This window comes from Trichoplusia ni, chromosome 17 (genome assembly GCF_003590095.1).
Source record: "Trichoplusia ni isolate ovarian cell line Hi5 chromosome 17, tn1, whole genome shotgun sequence".
In the NCBI taxonomy this organism is placed as follows: domain Eukaryota; kingdom Metazoa; phylum Arthropoda; class Insecta; order Lepidoptera; family Noctuidae; genus Trichoplusia; species Trichoplusia ni.
Window position 1 is genome coordinate 1,076,361 of NC_039494.1, and position 14,015 is coordinate 1,090,375.

At 32.9% G+C, this 14,015-nt stretch overlaps 3 protein-coding genes across 4 annotated transcripts; 2 read left to right on the top strand and 1 right to left on the bottom strand.

The window, feature by feature from the left end:
• Positions 1 to 101: 101 nt before the first annotated feature.
• LOC113502408 (PXMP2/4 family protein 4-like) lies at positions 102 to 2,642 on the top strand. Of its 2 annotated transcripts, none has more exons than XM_026883972.1 (4): positions 102 to 207; positions 1,454 to 1,694; positions 1,887 to 2,125; positions 2,313 to 2,642. In XM_026883972.1, the coding sequence occupies exons 2-4, from the start codon at positions 1,463 to 1,465 to the stop codon at positions 2,457 to 2,459; spliced, it is 618 nt and encodes a 205-aa protein (XP_026739773.1). In that variant the 5' UTR covers positions 102 to 207; positions 1,454 to 1,462; the 3' UTR covers positions 2,460 to 2,642. The 2 variants fall into 2 exon arrangements, with proteins under 2 accessions (XP_026739773.1, XP_026739772.1); XM_026883971.1 differs by lacking the exon at positions 102 to 207 and adding an exon at positions 235 to 409.
• A 3,205-nt stretch (positions 2,643 to 5,847) lies between these two features.
• LOC113502405 (histone acetyltransferase KAT6B-like) lies at positions 5,848 to 9,514 on the bottom strand. Its single transcript, XM_026883968.1, has 6 exons — positions 9,157 to 9,514; positions 8,718 to 8,966; positions 8,257 to 8,558; positions 7,083 to 7,643; positions 6,640 to 6,999; positions 5,848 to 6,092 (listed from the first exon to the last, which is right to left on the bottom strand). The coding sequence occupies exons 2-6, from the start codon at positions 8,962 to 8,964 to the stop codon at positions 5,946 to 5,948; spliced, it is 1,617 nt and encodes a 538-aa protein (XP_026739769.1). The 5' UTR covers positions 8,965 to 8,966; positions 9,157 to 9,514; the 3' UTR covers positions 5,848 to 5,945.
• Positions 9,515 to 9,590: 76 nt separating this feature from the next.
• Positions 9,591 to 11,863, top strand: LOC113502407 (GTPase Era, mitochondrial). Its single transcript, XM_026883970.1, has 5 exons — positions 9,591 to 9,949; positions 10,096 to 10,220; positions 10,436 to 10,610; positions 10,826 to 11,020; positions 11,176 to 11,863. Exons 1-5 carry the CDS (start codon positions 9,761 to 9,763, stop codon positions 11,557 to 11,559), a joined length of 1,068 nt encoding a protein of 355 aa, XP_026739771.1. The 5' UTR covers positions 9,591 to 9,760; the 3' UTR covers positions 11,560 to 11,863.
• Positions 11,864 to 14,015: the final 2,152 nt, after the last annotated feature.

Below are 14,015 nucleotides of genomic sequence, written 5' to 3' on the forward strand. Positions count from 1 at the left end.
AAAACCATTTTTATTTGAATTTGATTTTTTTTACTCTCATGAGTTCTATACAGGCGTAGATCTTGTCTCGATTTTATAGTAGAATTTTTGAACCAGCGCGTATTTTTGGCAACATAAAATAAATATCCATTCTGCAATATAAATCGTCGTTTATTAGTTTTTAGTCTTTAATCAACGTAAATCGGCTTCAGTAGTTGAACTATCGAGGTGTGTATTATGTTATTTTATATTTAAATATTACTAAGTTCACGACACTAACTGTTTTCACGGCCTTGTGGACATCTGGTCATGTCATTGTCAGATGTGTGTCAAATTGAATTGGAAAACTCTTCGCTTTCAATGGAAAATGCACAAATGGCAAATGCTCAAAGTTTAAGTTAAATGTTTTATTTGGGTGTTCGGTTGCCAGGTACCGTTTTAAATGGTTTATTTTATTCGGTCATAATCTCAACGTTAAAAATGTATTTTTTGAGAGTACCATTCATTTTATGTGATATTTATCGAATTTGTATTTATTTTACTGAAACTGTAGTAGGTATTTGTAATCTGGGTTTGCAGAACTGAGAAATCATTATCATCTTTATATTTTACTGTTGTTTTCAATGAAGATGCCTCTGCAACTTCATTGAAATATAAGTTTATAATATTGGTAGAAGAAAAATATTATAGCACCCGCGAAAGAAAGTTCTTATAGTTACAGTCCTCTTAAGGCTTAACAGTTTTATATTTATCAATTCACTATTAGTTAAATTAAATTTTACCAACATAAATATGCCCACTTCCACACTCACTAATTTTTTCACTCATATTACCTACTTGACAATCCCTTTTGCGTACATATCTCTGTGATTGATAAATACGATATTTTATTATAAAACCACATAATATATTATTTTTATTTTTAGTGCTTTCAATATTTTTTACTAGGCACTTACACAGGTTAAAATTCATTTAAGTAAAAATAGCTCATATGGTGATGTAATATTTAAGCCACTAACACCTATTTAAGTCATAATCTAAATCTTTTTGTGATTTTGTATGGACTTAGCAGCACCCTTGCACATGTATTTTTTTATATTTTGTAAATCCATAAACTATTGAATAAATAAAGTGTTTATATATGTTATCTTTATCTGTTTGCTAATAAACCTGAAAACTATAGATTAGTAGAATGGTGTAATTCTTAAATAATTATTAGCTAAATAATAGAATAGTTTCAAGATACTCATTAGACTGCATAGATAACCAATAGGTCACTATGTCACCTATGTCTGTGGTAGATGTAGGATGTTTGATAAGGGCCCATAATTTATTTATTTCTGCTTTCACAACATAGTTTACCCTCGATACATACAGGTCAACATACATCAACACACAATGACACACAGGTCAAATAAGTTCTTAGATTTGGAATAGAATAATAGCAGGTTAAAGGAAATATGCTTTCTTTCAGGCTCTAACAATGTTTGCCGTACGCTATGTTGGAATGACATTTAAGCAAACTAGTCCCTTGAAGTTTCAAGTGCGACATCAATCAATATATCATCGTGGTGTATCATACCTTTTTAAGAAAAACTTGCTATTAACAAATAGTTTAACATCAGGATTATGTATGGCTATTGGTGATTTAGTACAACAAGAAATTGAATACCAACAAAAAATATTACCAAACAGATATGACTGGGGAAGAGCAGGTTTTTATACATAACTAAAATTTAATATCATATACTCATAGAAGAGTCATCTTTTTTGAATTTATCATTTAGAAATGTCACAGGATCACTAGGTACTTAAATAATTAAAAAATCATTTCACACTTGTTAATTTTTAGAGTTACTTTTATGTTTCAGCAAATTATTTATATGAATGTGAATTGTTTGTTTCAGTACGCATGCTTATTGTGGGGACTGCGATGGGCCCTCTGCATCATTACTATTATTGCCACTTAGACAAAGTTCTACCAAAAGTTAACTTAAAAAACGTATTTATAAAAATTTTATGTGATCAAGGCTTTGCCTCACCATTAACTATATTATCATTTTTTTATGGCATGGGGATTTTAGAAAAAAGGTCATTATACGACATTACGATGGAAATAAAAACGAAATTTTTATATGTGTATACGGTGAGTTTATCAGCTTGAAAAAAATATTTTATCATTATATTCAGTAATAGAGTAGAACAAATTTTCTAATTGCCATCAGCAGTGTGCTGTCTTGCTCAATTGATATATTTAGCCAAATGTTTTTTTTTTCAATGGTATGTTTATAGATCGAGCTTGTTTTAATTCTTAAAATTTTCCATTGTTTCAGGCTGACTGTCTTTATTGGCCACCAGTGCAATTTGTAAATTTTTATTTTCTACCAACTTGTTACAGGGTAGTATACATAAACGTAGCAACAATGATATTTAACATCTTCCTATCATTTATGAAACACTATGATCAACATGAAAAATAGAGACCATATTAATATTTAATATATTTATGTAAATAATATATTGTACAAGAAAGTATTGGTTGAGTACCTAATTCAGTATTCAGATAATGTGAATGCACATAACTTAAAACAATATCTTTTATTTAGTTGCTGGTTAGCTAAGTATAAGAAAATGAAATAAAAAATAATGTTATTATAATTTTACATCCTGTTTTAAATTTTATTTTATATTTTACTATCCTATATCGTAAAACAATTCGTATTATGAGATTTTGAAATAATAATAATAAATTATTAAATTAGGCATGCAATTTAGTTATGCAATTAGGCATTCATTAAGTTTAACTTAATCCTTACTTGTACGGCTTGTACCTATAGTATAACATATTAAATTGGTTATAATCTTAATATATATAAATCTCGTGTCACAATGTTTGTCCTCGATGGACTCCTAAACCACTTAACCGATTATAATAAAATTCGCACACCATGTGTAGTTCGATCCAACTTGAGAGATAGGATAGTTTCAATCTCAAGTTATAGTTGCAATTTCTTCTAACCACGCGGACGAAGTCGCGGGCAACAGCTAGTTACTTATAATAATATACCTTTACTATGACCTAGCCACAGTGCCGCCGTTTTTTTCTATTGTTTGCCATGTAGGACAATGTGAGGTTTTATCTAAGTAGGTAAGTACCTACCTAACTTAATAGACAAAGACATTGATTGTTACTTGTTAACAAGCGTAATAGTTAAGCTCAAGCGGTCTTGACACCGACTTCATCAGTACCTAACCACTATGGTACTTAGTATTTTGTTTTTCGTTTACGTCTCTGTTGAAAGTAGTTCATGCATAGTATGCAAAAGCGAACAAGCGATTTAGAAAAATACCATTTTTTTGGCCCCTGGTTAACACATATCACTTACAAACATTTTTAAACGATCAATTTTAGTTCTTTCTAGCTATGTTGCTGTAAAAAGAGTTATTATTTCATTGTCATGCATGTAAAATATATTACGTAGAGAACTTATTGTCACTCCATTAGTTTTAGTCAATATTAGACACAGATGCCAATAGTCTGTTTGTCTACACCTGTAATAAGGGAATGTGTTCGATTCCTGCTTATAAGTAACTAGCTGTTGCCCGCGACTTCGTCCGCGTGTAGAAGTCGTTAGAAGATATAAGTTATGATTTATACCTGCCCTATTTTTTCCACATTTTCCATTGTATCTTCGCTCCTATTAGTCGCATCATGATGATTTTTAGCCTATAACCTTCCTCGATGAATGGCCTTTTCAACACAAAAAGATTTTTTCAATTTGGACCAGTAGTTCCTGAGATTAGCGCGTTCAAACAAACAAACTCTTCAGCTTTATATATTAGTATAGAGTATAGATTACAGTACACAGTACCCAGCCGCTAGGTAATTTTATTTAGCTGCCAATTGTAGGGTACAATAAACTTCTTTCTCTTCGAGCATTCGTTAACAAACAGGTTTAGGAAAACTGTGGATATTCATGCCGTAATTTCAAAATTATCTGTAATTAAGTCCAATTTAAATGATAATGCACGAATGAATTTTAACTTGAACAGGGCGGTATACCAGGGTAATGGGCCCGTTACTTTAAAAATAATCAATATTATTAGGCTCAAATGAAAGGGCTTGGAAAAGAGTCGGAATAGAAGTACGATAAAATTAAGATACGTTTTCTGAAGTCGACGAGCGTAGAGGGCATCTAAAGCTAGAAACACAACATTTTACTACAATCCAGCTTATATTTGGATATTAGTATATAGTTTGATGTGTTTTTGACCGTGCTATCCTTTGCTTAATCTCGATTTTTCCCACGTTTTTATACACTTATTTTTCTTGCTTGTCGTTCCGGTTGGATTTTTTGTCTCTCTCTAAGCATTTTGAAGCACTTCCCGATAACCTAGCAGGCTGAAATTTTAAGAGTAGCTTCAAAACCGATGACAATGCAATTTGCAACTATAGAAACGGCTAGACCGATTTTGATAAAATTTGAATGGAGTGGCATTTAAAAACGTGGATTTAGAGATTCTTTAAATCTATTAATTTTTAGACATTATATATTGTTATAGCTGCAAAAATTTACAACATTATAACTGAAAAATCAAATTGTTGACACGGTATTCAAATTAACTAACAAACTATCTCTTTAGCTTTTTAATATTAGTATAGATTAGTTTTTGACTTCTATTTTACGATAACTCAATTATTTAATCAATTTGTAAATATTAAAAAATTGTCTCATATTTTCATTATAATCACGAACGAAGTCGAACGCTACAGCTAGTACTCAGTAAAATTTAAAAAGATAATTATATTTTAAGCCAAAACCAACATTATTATTATGGACTACGGACTACACGCAACGACTACTACGCACAAACTTATCAGTCATACGTCTAATTAATTAGATCGTTGCCATTATTCGTGAAATTTTCGAGTATTTTTGTGAACAATTTTTGATATTGTTAAGAATAATAAATACTAAAGAGGATTAAACAATTTCTCTAATAGAAATAATAGAATTAGCTTGTTTGCAATACGACTCACAATTTGGAAATTACAGATCCGAGCGATAATAAACGAAACACTTATCATTTGGACGTTAGGTACGTCCAAAAAGAAAAAGACCACTGATGCTGAATCTCCATCTCTTTGTTCAAGAATAAGTATTAGCATCGAATCAGAATGAACTTAGTATACATTGTATCCCAGTATTATTATTTATTTTCATAAGATGTGTCGTATTATGAGAACTTTGGAGTGATTGTACAATTAAAACGGCTTGGATAAACATTTGTGAAGGGTCCCAATTCTCGTAAAAATAAATTGGTTTAAATTTGACACTATTAACGTATAAGTTAATGTATGGGTTTAATTTAAGATGATGTAGCTTTAAAGTACAGTACAGTACAGTAAAACAACAGAACTCAATCGAAATTGATTGATTTGAATTTTAGAACTTTATTTAGGACTTAAAATCTCTTATATAAACTTCTGGTGTCGCGGTGTTCGTAATTGACTAAATTTTTCAACATGGCCTTTGCATGATGGACCTGTGTCCGTGTACGCCTTAAAGAGCATCGGACTTATTCAATGATGTTTTTTCGTAGTCGTAAAAAATACTATTAAAAATTAAATCTGCAGTGTTTGGTAAAGGCCCCCAATTGCAGCTTACAGGCCTTTATGAGGGGGTAATTTGTTACCTAAATAAAGATTAGTAAGTAGAGTAGAGATTTTTTTATCGACGGTGTCGATGACAATGATGCTCAAACTTTTATATCAATCTTTGCTGCAGTACAAATAAAACTAAAGTGATAGGTAATGCATGGTGATAATTTCGGGTTGAAAAACAAAATATTAAATGAAATAATTCATCACTTTACAGTCAAGAGTTTATTTATTTATATACATACTACTTTCAATTACTTCTATTCCTAAAAGTAAAGGGATAAAATATAATTATAGGATTTAGTTAACCCCAGCACATTGTCCAATCATCTTTTCTCGTTTGTAGTTTAACAATAATACGGTATAGAGCCAAGGCAGGTCCTAAAGGCAACCCAAGACCTCTAACAATATCGGCTCGCCGCGCCATACTAATCGCTTGGCCATCAAACTCCTGAAATTAAATCACAATTATTAAAACCATTGCTACTCCGACATTAAAGTACGACTGGCCAAAACAATTAAGTTGAGGAAACTATGAGCAAATATTTTTATTCCTTCATCCTACATTCTGGTTAAGGTAGAATAAGGGCGTCAGGCGGAGCATTTTTTTTATTCACAAATAAGTCGCGCGTGTTGTGGCAAATGGGGCTAAGACAAATATAAAGAAATGCGCAGTTGCGTTAAGGAAACCAGCGTTTTTGGAGCGTGGTGCGAGCGAGCGGACTGTTGGCGACCGCCGCAACAGCAGTAGCGTGTGTCGTACCAGTCTTTTGCCAGTCATTTTTGAATAATGCATAGGTGTTATTACAATCAGAGCTGAATAAAAAACATGTGCGTAATCACGCTCTCAAGTCTCACATATTCCCATGTGTAAAAGTGACAGCACGACGTGTCTCGTGTCGCTCGAGTCTCTTATGATGCCAAATACTTTAATATGCTTAAAAAAGTGCAGCTTCCTGTCTGGAGTAGGATTTTTATAAAAAAAATAGATTACACACCTGTTCTTTGAGAATAGGAGCAGCCTCTGGCAAGTATTTAGTAAAATACTCAAAAACATCATCAGTAGTCCAGTTGCTTATATCGGGTATGCTTGGATCAATAGGTAAGTCATCTGCTAGTTTAGACGGGGCTCTATCAAGCTCATGTGGTTTCAAGAATGGATCCACCGAAGGCGAACTTTGTGCATTATATTCCATACTCCCACGCATAATTGCAGGTGATCCAACTACTGTTGGTCGCGATTCAAGACAGTTATTACATTCCCATTGGTCCCAAGCTTTCAATCTTTCGGGTATGCGAGGGCTATGGCAGAGCGCGTGATAAGCGTCTGAACAGATACTGCACACGGTGAGAATACCCTGCAATAAAACCAAAATTTAACATCTGATTATACATTGATCTAAAAAAAATTACTTCAATATGGAAAATTAAATAGTCTTACAGCATCATTAGTTTCGCAGCAGACCACACATGTCTTACAATGGGGACATTGCCAAGTGTTATCAGGACGAGGCTTCAAAATACCCGATCCTGATTGGAGACAACTCAAATGAGCTTTGTTGTTACAATCACGACATTCTACTAGTCTATCATTAGATCCACGAGGTTTCTGCACGAGGCAAACTGAGCAAACTCCAGAGGTCTCATGTGGTAAGGGTTCGTCTTGTTCCAAGTCATCACCACTTCCATCCAAGGAAAGTTGACTCTCAGATAATGGTGTTCCTTCCTCAGATTTGTGGTGTCCACCAATCATTAACCGTTTTTTTATTGTGCTTTTGTTAAGTGAACCCACTGGACGACCTCGTTTCCTTTTGCTAGGTACTATATTGTCTGATGGGTCAAAAACTTTTTTAGCCATTTTCCGCCTTTCTCCGACACGAACTGCAGCGTTTCTGGAGGCACTGCTACTGGGTCCATTACTAGATGAACCTCCGCGTTTTTTAGGCCTTCCCCTCATTCTTTGAGGTGACGATCTGCATGAAGAATTGGCTGAAGACGTCATCTAAAAATATAAACAATAATTGCGTACTGATATGTTTAATAACGTATTTTGACGATAATATCAACTTCAATTACTAGAAAAAAAAACTTGTTATGCCTGTACCTCTTCCTTGACACAAAAGAGTATTTACTTTAAAAAATATACGTCAAATCCGAGTTGATACCAATGCTGCTGTACACATAGTGCAATATAGATCTTATATATAAAAATAAATTGCTGTTCGTTAGTCTCGCTAAAACTCGAGAATGGCTGAACCGATTTGGCTAATTTTAGTCTTGAAATATTCGTACCAGTCCAGGGAAGGTTTAAACGGTGAGAAATATGGAAAAATTGCGGCCAAGAAAAAAAAATGTTACGCGGGTGAAACCGCGGGAAACAGCTAGTCATCAATAAATATAAATGTCTGCACCAATAATTGCAGACTAGCCCTCGATGTTATTTTATGAATTGCTTTGATAGCATCAACAATAATACATTGTCTTTCATGGTTTATGAGATACAGCCTGGTAACAGATGGTAACAGATGGCTGGACAGGCAGACTCAGTAAAAATGTAACAATTTTACCTTTTTTTGTATATGGAACCCTAAAAAGTGGCCAAAATATTATCTTACCTTTGTATTCAAATCAGCAGTATATTCAAATTTGAAACTATCTGAGCTGTCCCCATCATGATCAGCTGGGCCTAAAGCCAAATTGCCATTCTGTAATTTAACTAAACTTCCAGAAGATAACTCTTTGTTGACTATGGTTTCAAGTTGCTTTTTTGAATACTTTGATCCTTGAGATCCAGCAGCTGACACAAGATCATCAAAAGCAATTCCATTCTCCAGGTAGCTCTGATCCTGATATATAAGCGTTGCAATTGCAGAGGTTATTACTCGTCTCTCACCAGTCGCAATTGAAGCTGCCATTTCTAAAAAAGATAATAGTTGCATTAACAGGGGCACATTACATTAAATCCTTTTAAATTGCCGAGGAGTAAGAGACAATCATAATATTATTGGTATTGTACTTCCAAGTAGAAAGACAGGAAACTTGTTTTAAGCTGAATACTCATACAGGGTCAACTCACTGTTGTTTTGGTTTGATCTTTTTCGCCACTTAGCAGCGTTTCTATAGCTTACATTATCTTTATAGTCAACTTTAAAAATACTTTTCTCCTTCAGGCAACGTTTGAGATCTGCTGTAGTATCTTTAGGTGCTACTTTGTAACACTTGAGCATAAACTTGCAAATTCTATTTATATCGGGGCGCGATTTACGTGAACGCAAGTGATCTATAGCGGCCAAAATCTGATTTTTATACTTTATCTCTGACATTTCTGGAAAAATAAAAGTAAAATGTGTGAAAATAGTGTATAGCGAGACATGTTAGGAAATAGTAAAACAAAAACATAAAAAGACGCAATCATACTTAAATAAATTAAAAGAACTTAACTTTTCAGTAAATAACTTGAGTTAGTGCGGAAAATAAAATAATAAAAGTACATTACATGCGTATAGAAACTTTACCTGAGCAGAATCAGAAACATGCCGGCGATTTTTTAAGCAAGCCTGAAGCACCTTTATTATTTAGATACGTCTTTCACTAGGGTCTGAGAAACTAAAGATTTTTATTCTCCACTTTGCCTACTCGTTGTACGATGATCGCCAGCAAGCAAACGAACAACATGAAGTTACTCAACTGGAAAATACTCAACAAACAACCTGCTACAGTGTTGCTACTGTAGCAATTCCTGTTTATGAATTGAATTTAATGATGGTAATATTGTCACAACATATGTTTTAATTCGAAATCAAGTTCAGAACGATACAATAAATGGCTAACATTTACTTTAAAGGTCCAACAGCCTGCCCCACAGTCCTACATATTCTTTGAATGCGGTTAACGAATCTCGATTCCCATTACAATACCAAGATTAGAAATACCAAGTCTGTTTGTCAGTTGTCACTGTCAGTCAATTTTCAACTGTCAAGTCTATGGTGTCATTCTCGAAATCAGCGTGTTGTTTGTTTTGGTCTTTAATTTCGTACTTGACTAACTAAATCTATCTGAACTGTATGGCAAGAAAAAAGTGGCCTTAACATTAACGTTATTAGTGCTTTGCTATAAAAGATGTCGACTCTGATTTTATGTGCTTTTCGTATGACATACAGTAAAGCCCAGTATTTTAGAGCTCTGAATTATTCTTCACAACCGGAACAAGCCAGCAGAAGATGTTTAGGAAAGGTAGTAAACGTAGCTATTATCGGTGCTCCAAACTCTGGGAAGAGTACACTGATCAATAAAGTTACGGAAAGAAAGGTTGGTATATTCTGTTTATAACCTTATAATTACTTTTTTTACATTATTTACACAGAGCTTAAGTCTAACAATGAATAATGAATAGATCTAATGGAAAACTTGATACTAGTAAAATGTTCATGTATCAATAACTTGTTTCATTACAGATATGTGCAGCATCTAATAAAGTACACACAACAACGAAACTTGTGAGAGCTATGACATATCAAAATGACACACAAATTATATTTTTAGACACTCCTGGAGTGGTCACTGAAAAAGAACAAAAGAAGTAAGTCTGAACTTAATTTTTCTATATGTGAAACTATATTTATTGTTTGCATGTTAAAGCCATGGTCATAGTTATTTCAAAAATTAATAAAAAAGAATTGCCTACAAGGTTTTATTGATGCTTTCTCTTTTCTCATATCCTATTCTAACATAGGAGCCACTGCTACACAACCTGCAATATTGATATCTTTTTGCTGCATTTTTTTACTATATCAGGTACAATCTACCGGAGTCCATGATCAAGGCGTGCCACAAGAGCCTAAGGTGTGCTGATGTTGTTGGTGTAGTGCATGATGTCTCAAATAGATACACCAAGGACTCCCTTCACTCTGATGTCATTCACATGCTGAATATGATAGAAGATATTCCAAGCTTCTTAATACTAAATAAAGTAAGTTTATTTTAAAAAAAAAGGGTTTTTCCAGATTCAATTCAATTATTTTTGTCCATATTTATAATGTTAAAATAAAAAACAAAATAATTATTGAAAAATACTCCTTGTGTAAACAGTTACCAACATAGTTTAAACAGTATAACATATAAAAGTATCAGGAATTAATCAATTCAATGAAACATTATTCCCTCATAATAATATTATTTTTTCAGGTTGATAAATTAAAATCCAAACATCAATTATTATCAATAATAAAGAATCTTACAAATGGTGCTATTGCTGGTAGACCTATACCGGGCACTGACAAAAACAAAAGTAAAATTGAGAAACATATGAAAGGGTATAGCAAATTCTCAGATGTATTTTTAATATCTGCTTTAAATGGAGATGGTGTGCAAGATATTAAGGTATGAGGCATTTCTATTGCAAACTACAGATTCATAGAAAACTTTCCCAACAAAAAAAAAAGAAAAAAGCTATCACCAGCATCCACAAAGGTTACATGTATAGTATTCATACACCTTCATTTCTCATGAGTAAACAATATTATTCGAATTTTCAGGAATACCTAATAACAAATGCAAAGACTGCTAATTTCCAATACTCTCCTAATGAATGGTCAGACCAGAGACCAGAGTCATTAATAGAGGAAGCAGTCAGGGCTAAATTTTTAGACTTCTTGTCACAGGAAATACCATACAAATTAAATGTTCAACTTGAGTACTATGAAGAAATTGAGGAAGAGGAGAAAATTCTATGTTCAGTCTCTGTGGAGTGCCCCAACGAGAGGTTGTCGCGGTTAATAGCCGGCGCCGGCGGCGGAAGATTACAGCAAATTAAATCGCACATACGAAGTGATTTAGTCGATTTATTTAAGAAAACTGTAATTATTGATCTTAATTTAAGAATTAAAGATAAACCGAATGATTCATTGCCAGTTCTGTAAAAGAATTTCGTGTTGCAGTTCAATGGCCTTTGTCAATACAAAAAGATGAGAAAAATATAGAAGTATTTTAATTTTGTATCCATAAGCCAGAGTAGTATGAATGCAGCACCTCAGTGTATTAAGTTCCCACTGAAAGACCAGCAGACAGTCGGCAAAAACGTCAACTGCTCTTTCAGTGGGGATTGACCATAAATCACGCCATCTTTGACAGAACTTTATAATGGTATTGATAATCGATTATAATGATAATGTCGTGGTTTAGACATTTATAAATTATATAAATAAATAATCAAAATTACGTTGATTCCTTTTTTATTTACCCATGTCGTCATTGGTCACAAGAAATTGCATATCTTGAGTAATGGCTTATGATAATATAATAATATAATAATATAATTATACAAGGATATAATTACAAGCTGCCCAATATTTGGAATATAGATTCTATGTAACCTAACGCTGTTCCCCTTTTTTTTATTTGTGCAAAATAGAAACCCCCTTTTTATGTTCTGAAAAAGTCAGCAACATTCTTACTTGCATGCACGGGAATAACCTAAAATTTTATGTTTTATAATCTGTAGGTACATATAATATATAACTGCCACAACAATTTATAGTCAGTAGCTATACCTACTGTCCTCGTTAAATCTTATTAATTAGTAATAAAGTAATAATGGGTTATTATTTTTCCAGTAGATATAAAGCAGGTGGACAGTAGGTACCCATTTTCTTTTTTCATAGTAGGTAATGAATGAATATCGATTACGACCAATTCAAATTAAAAGCTGAAATCGGTTTCATTACTTACCATAACACGGATGCAAAATTTGTGCATTTTTCGAACGCTTTTTCACCGCCTTGTAAAACAAGGTCTAAATAATCAGAATAACGAAAGTACTCGTCTATTTATTTAAATACTATACTTATTTATTAAGCTTTGATTAAAGTCAAATTTCAAATTAGTTTCGTATGGAGCTACTTCTTAACTGTAAATAATAATACTTAAACATGTCTCTTTACTTTCATACGTACTTAGATACCTATTTAACTTTGATGTTGTCGTTAAATAAGTTAGAATGTTAATAGGCAATAAATAACGTTGCGCACATTATCTTGTCGCTTAGTTATTCATACTTAACAATAGAATTGTACGAAACACTAAGAGACCGTAGAACTTAACCACAAAACTTTGTTAAGACTTGTTTACAGAAACAGTTTCAGTTTATGTGATGGTGGTCCCTAACTCCCTGTGGATATACCTATACTTTATACATATACGAATTAAACGATCTTAGTTTCAAACAAAACTAGTTTAATTGAGATTACTGCCTATTCACATGTAATAAATTGGATATCGTTCTTATAAACTTTCGTTGTGTGAGGAGCAAAGAAAGTAGGTCCCAACTAATAACTCAGGCCAAAGTTTAGTCCAGGATTCTGATAAGTACTGGGAATTGAAAGTAGAAATTCAGGAAATAGCACTGTGTTTTTGTACATCTACCTAGATATTTTAATGATTGTAGGATTTATAGACGCAAAAAACTTTAGACCTTTGGAGTCGGTTGAAATTAAATTTAAATCTTGTAGTTAGGTAATTAGGCTGTGTTTCTTTGCAAAATGTGTTTATAATATATCCTATATAGAAAGAAAAAGAGTGAATTTCAACAGGTCCAATAAAGTCTTCATTTCCGTGGATTTTTTATTCCTCAACTTTAGAACAAGATAAAATAGTGTTTACTCAAGTTTTTGATCAGATATGCAGTTTTGCTTAATATCTAGCTTAAAAAACTAACGAGATATACAAGATTGAAAATTCCGTGCCACGGCGATGAAACATGCATGCACGGCAATGAAACATGCGTCCATGGCAATGAAATATTATTTTAGTGTACAAGACTTTTTAAATGATAAAGTTAATAATTGAAACAAAAATAAATACTTTTATAATAACTATCGTGAGACTGATTCATTATTAAATGATGTAACGGTTTACTCACGCGTATTTATCGGGGTAGCCCGATAAATACGCGTGAGTAAACCGTTACATCATTTAAAAATAAATACTATTAATTTATACGCAATAATAATAGAATATAATATGAAAAACCCAGTAACACATGATATTATTTTTATAATATAACTATAAATAGATACATCCCTGTCCAGTGGCGGTGAAAACATAAGTCACGGAAATGAAACACGTGGCCCCGGCAATGAAAGGAAACTGTTTTACAAGGCACGGCGATGAGGTTTTTTTCATTCCCGTGTATTTTTTTTCATTACCATAGCAAATTTTGTCCACGGAAACCACGGCAATGAGAGCACGGCGATTAAAATCAAGGGATATAATTCAATTTACTAAAAAACTGGGAATAATTCACAGTAATGGACACTTTACAAATAAACTAAATATAAATGGCAGTGTATTGAATGCTCAATCGAGATTAAAAACTTAT

Excerpts from the sequence above, each read along its gene's own strand:
- LOC113502405 (XM_026883968.1), bottom strand. The coding sequence starts at position 8,964 with ATGTCAGAGATAAAGTATAAAAATCAGATTTTGGCCGCTATAGATCAC. Across the intron at positions 7,644-8,256 it reads CTGCTGATTTGAATACAAAG|ATGACGTCTTCAGCCAATTC; the intron begins GTAAGATAATAT and ends TTATATTTTTAG. Across the intron at positions 7,000-7,082 it reads GCTGCGAAACTAATGATGCT|GGTATTCTCACCGTGTGCAG; the intron begins GTAAGACTATTT and ends GTTTTATTGCAG.
- LOC113502407 (XM_026883970.1), top strand. The coding sequence starts at position 9,761 with ATGTCGACTCTGATTTTATGTGCTTTTCGTATGACATACAGTAAAGCC. Across the intron at positions 9,950-10,095 it reads ATAAAGTTACGGAAAGAAAG|ATATGTGCAGCATCTAATAA; the intron begins GTTGGTATATTC and ends GTTTCATTACAG. Across the intron at positions 10,221-10,435 it reads ACTGAAAAAGAACAAAAGAA|GTACAATCTACCGGAGTCCA; the intron begins GTAAGTCTGAAC and ends TTACTATATCAG.
- LOC113502408 (XM_026883972.1), top strand. The coding sequence starts at position 1,463 with ATGTTTGCCGTACGCTATGTTGGAATGACATTTAAGCAAACTAGTCCC. Across the intron at positions 1,695-1,886 it reads ATATGACTGGGGAAGAGCAG|TACGCATGCTTATTGTGGGG; the intron begins GTTTTTATACAT and ends TGTTTGTTTCAG. Across the intron at positions 2,126-2,312 it reads AATTTTTATATGTGTATACG|GCTGACTGTCTTTATTGGCC; the intron begins GTGAGTTTATCA and ends CCATTGTTTCAG.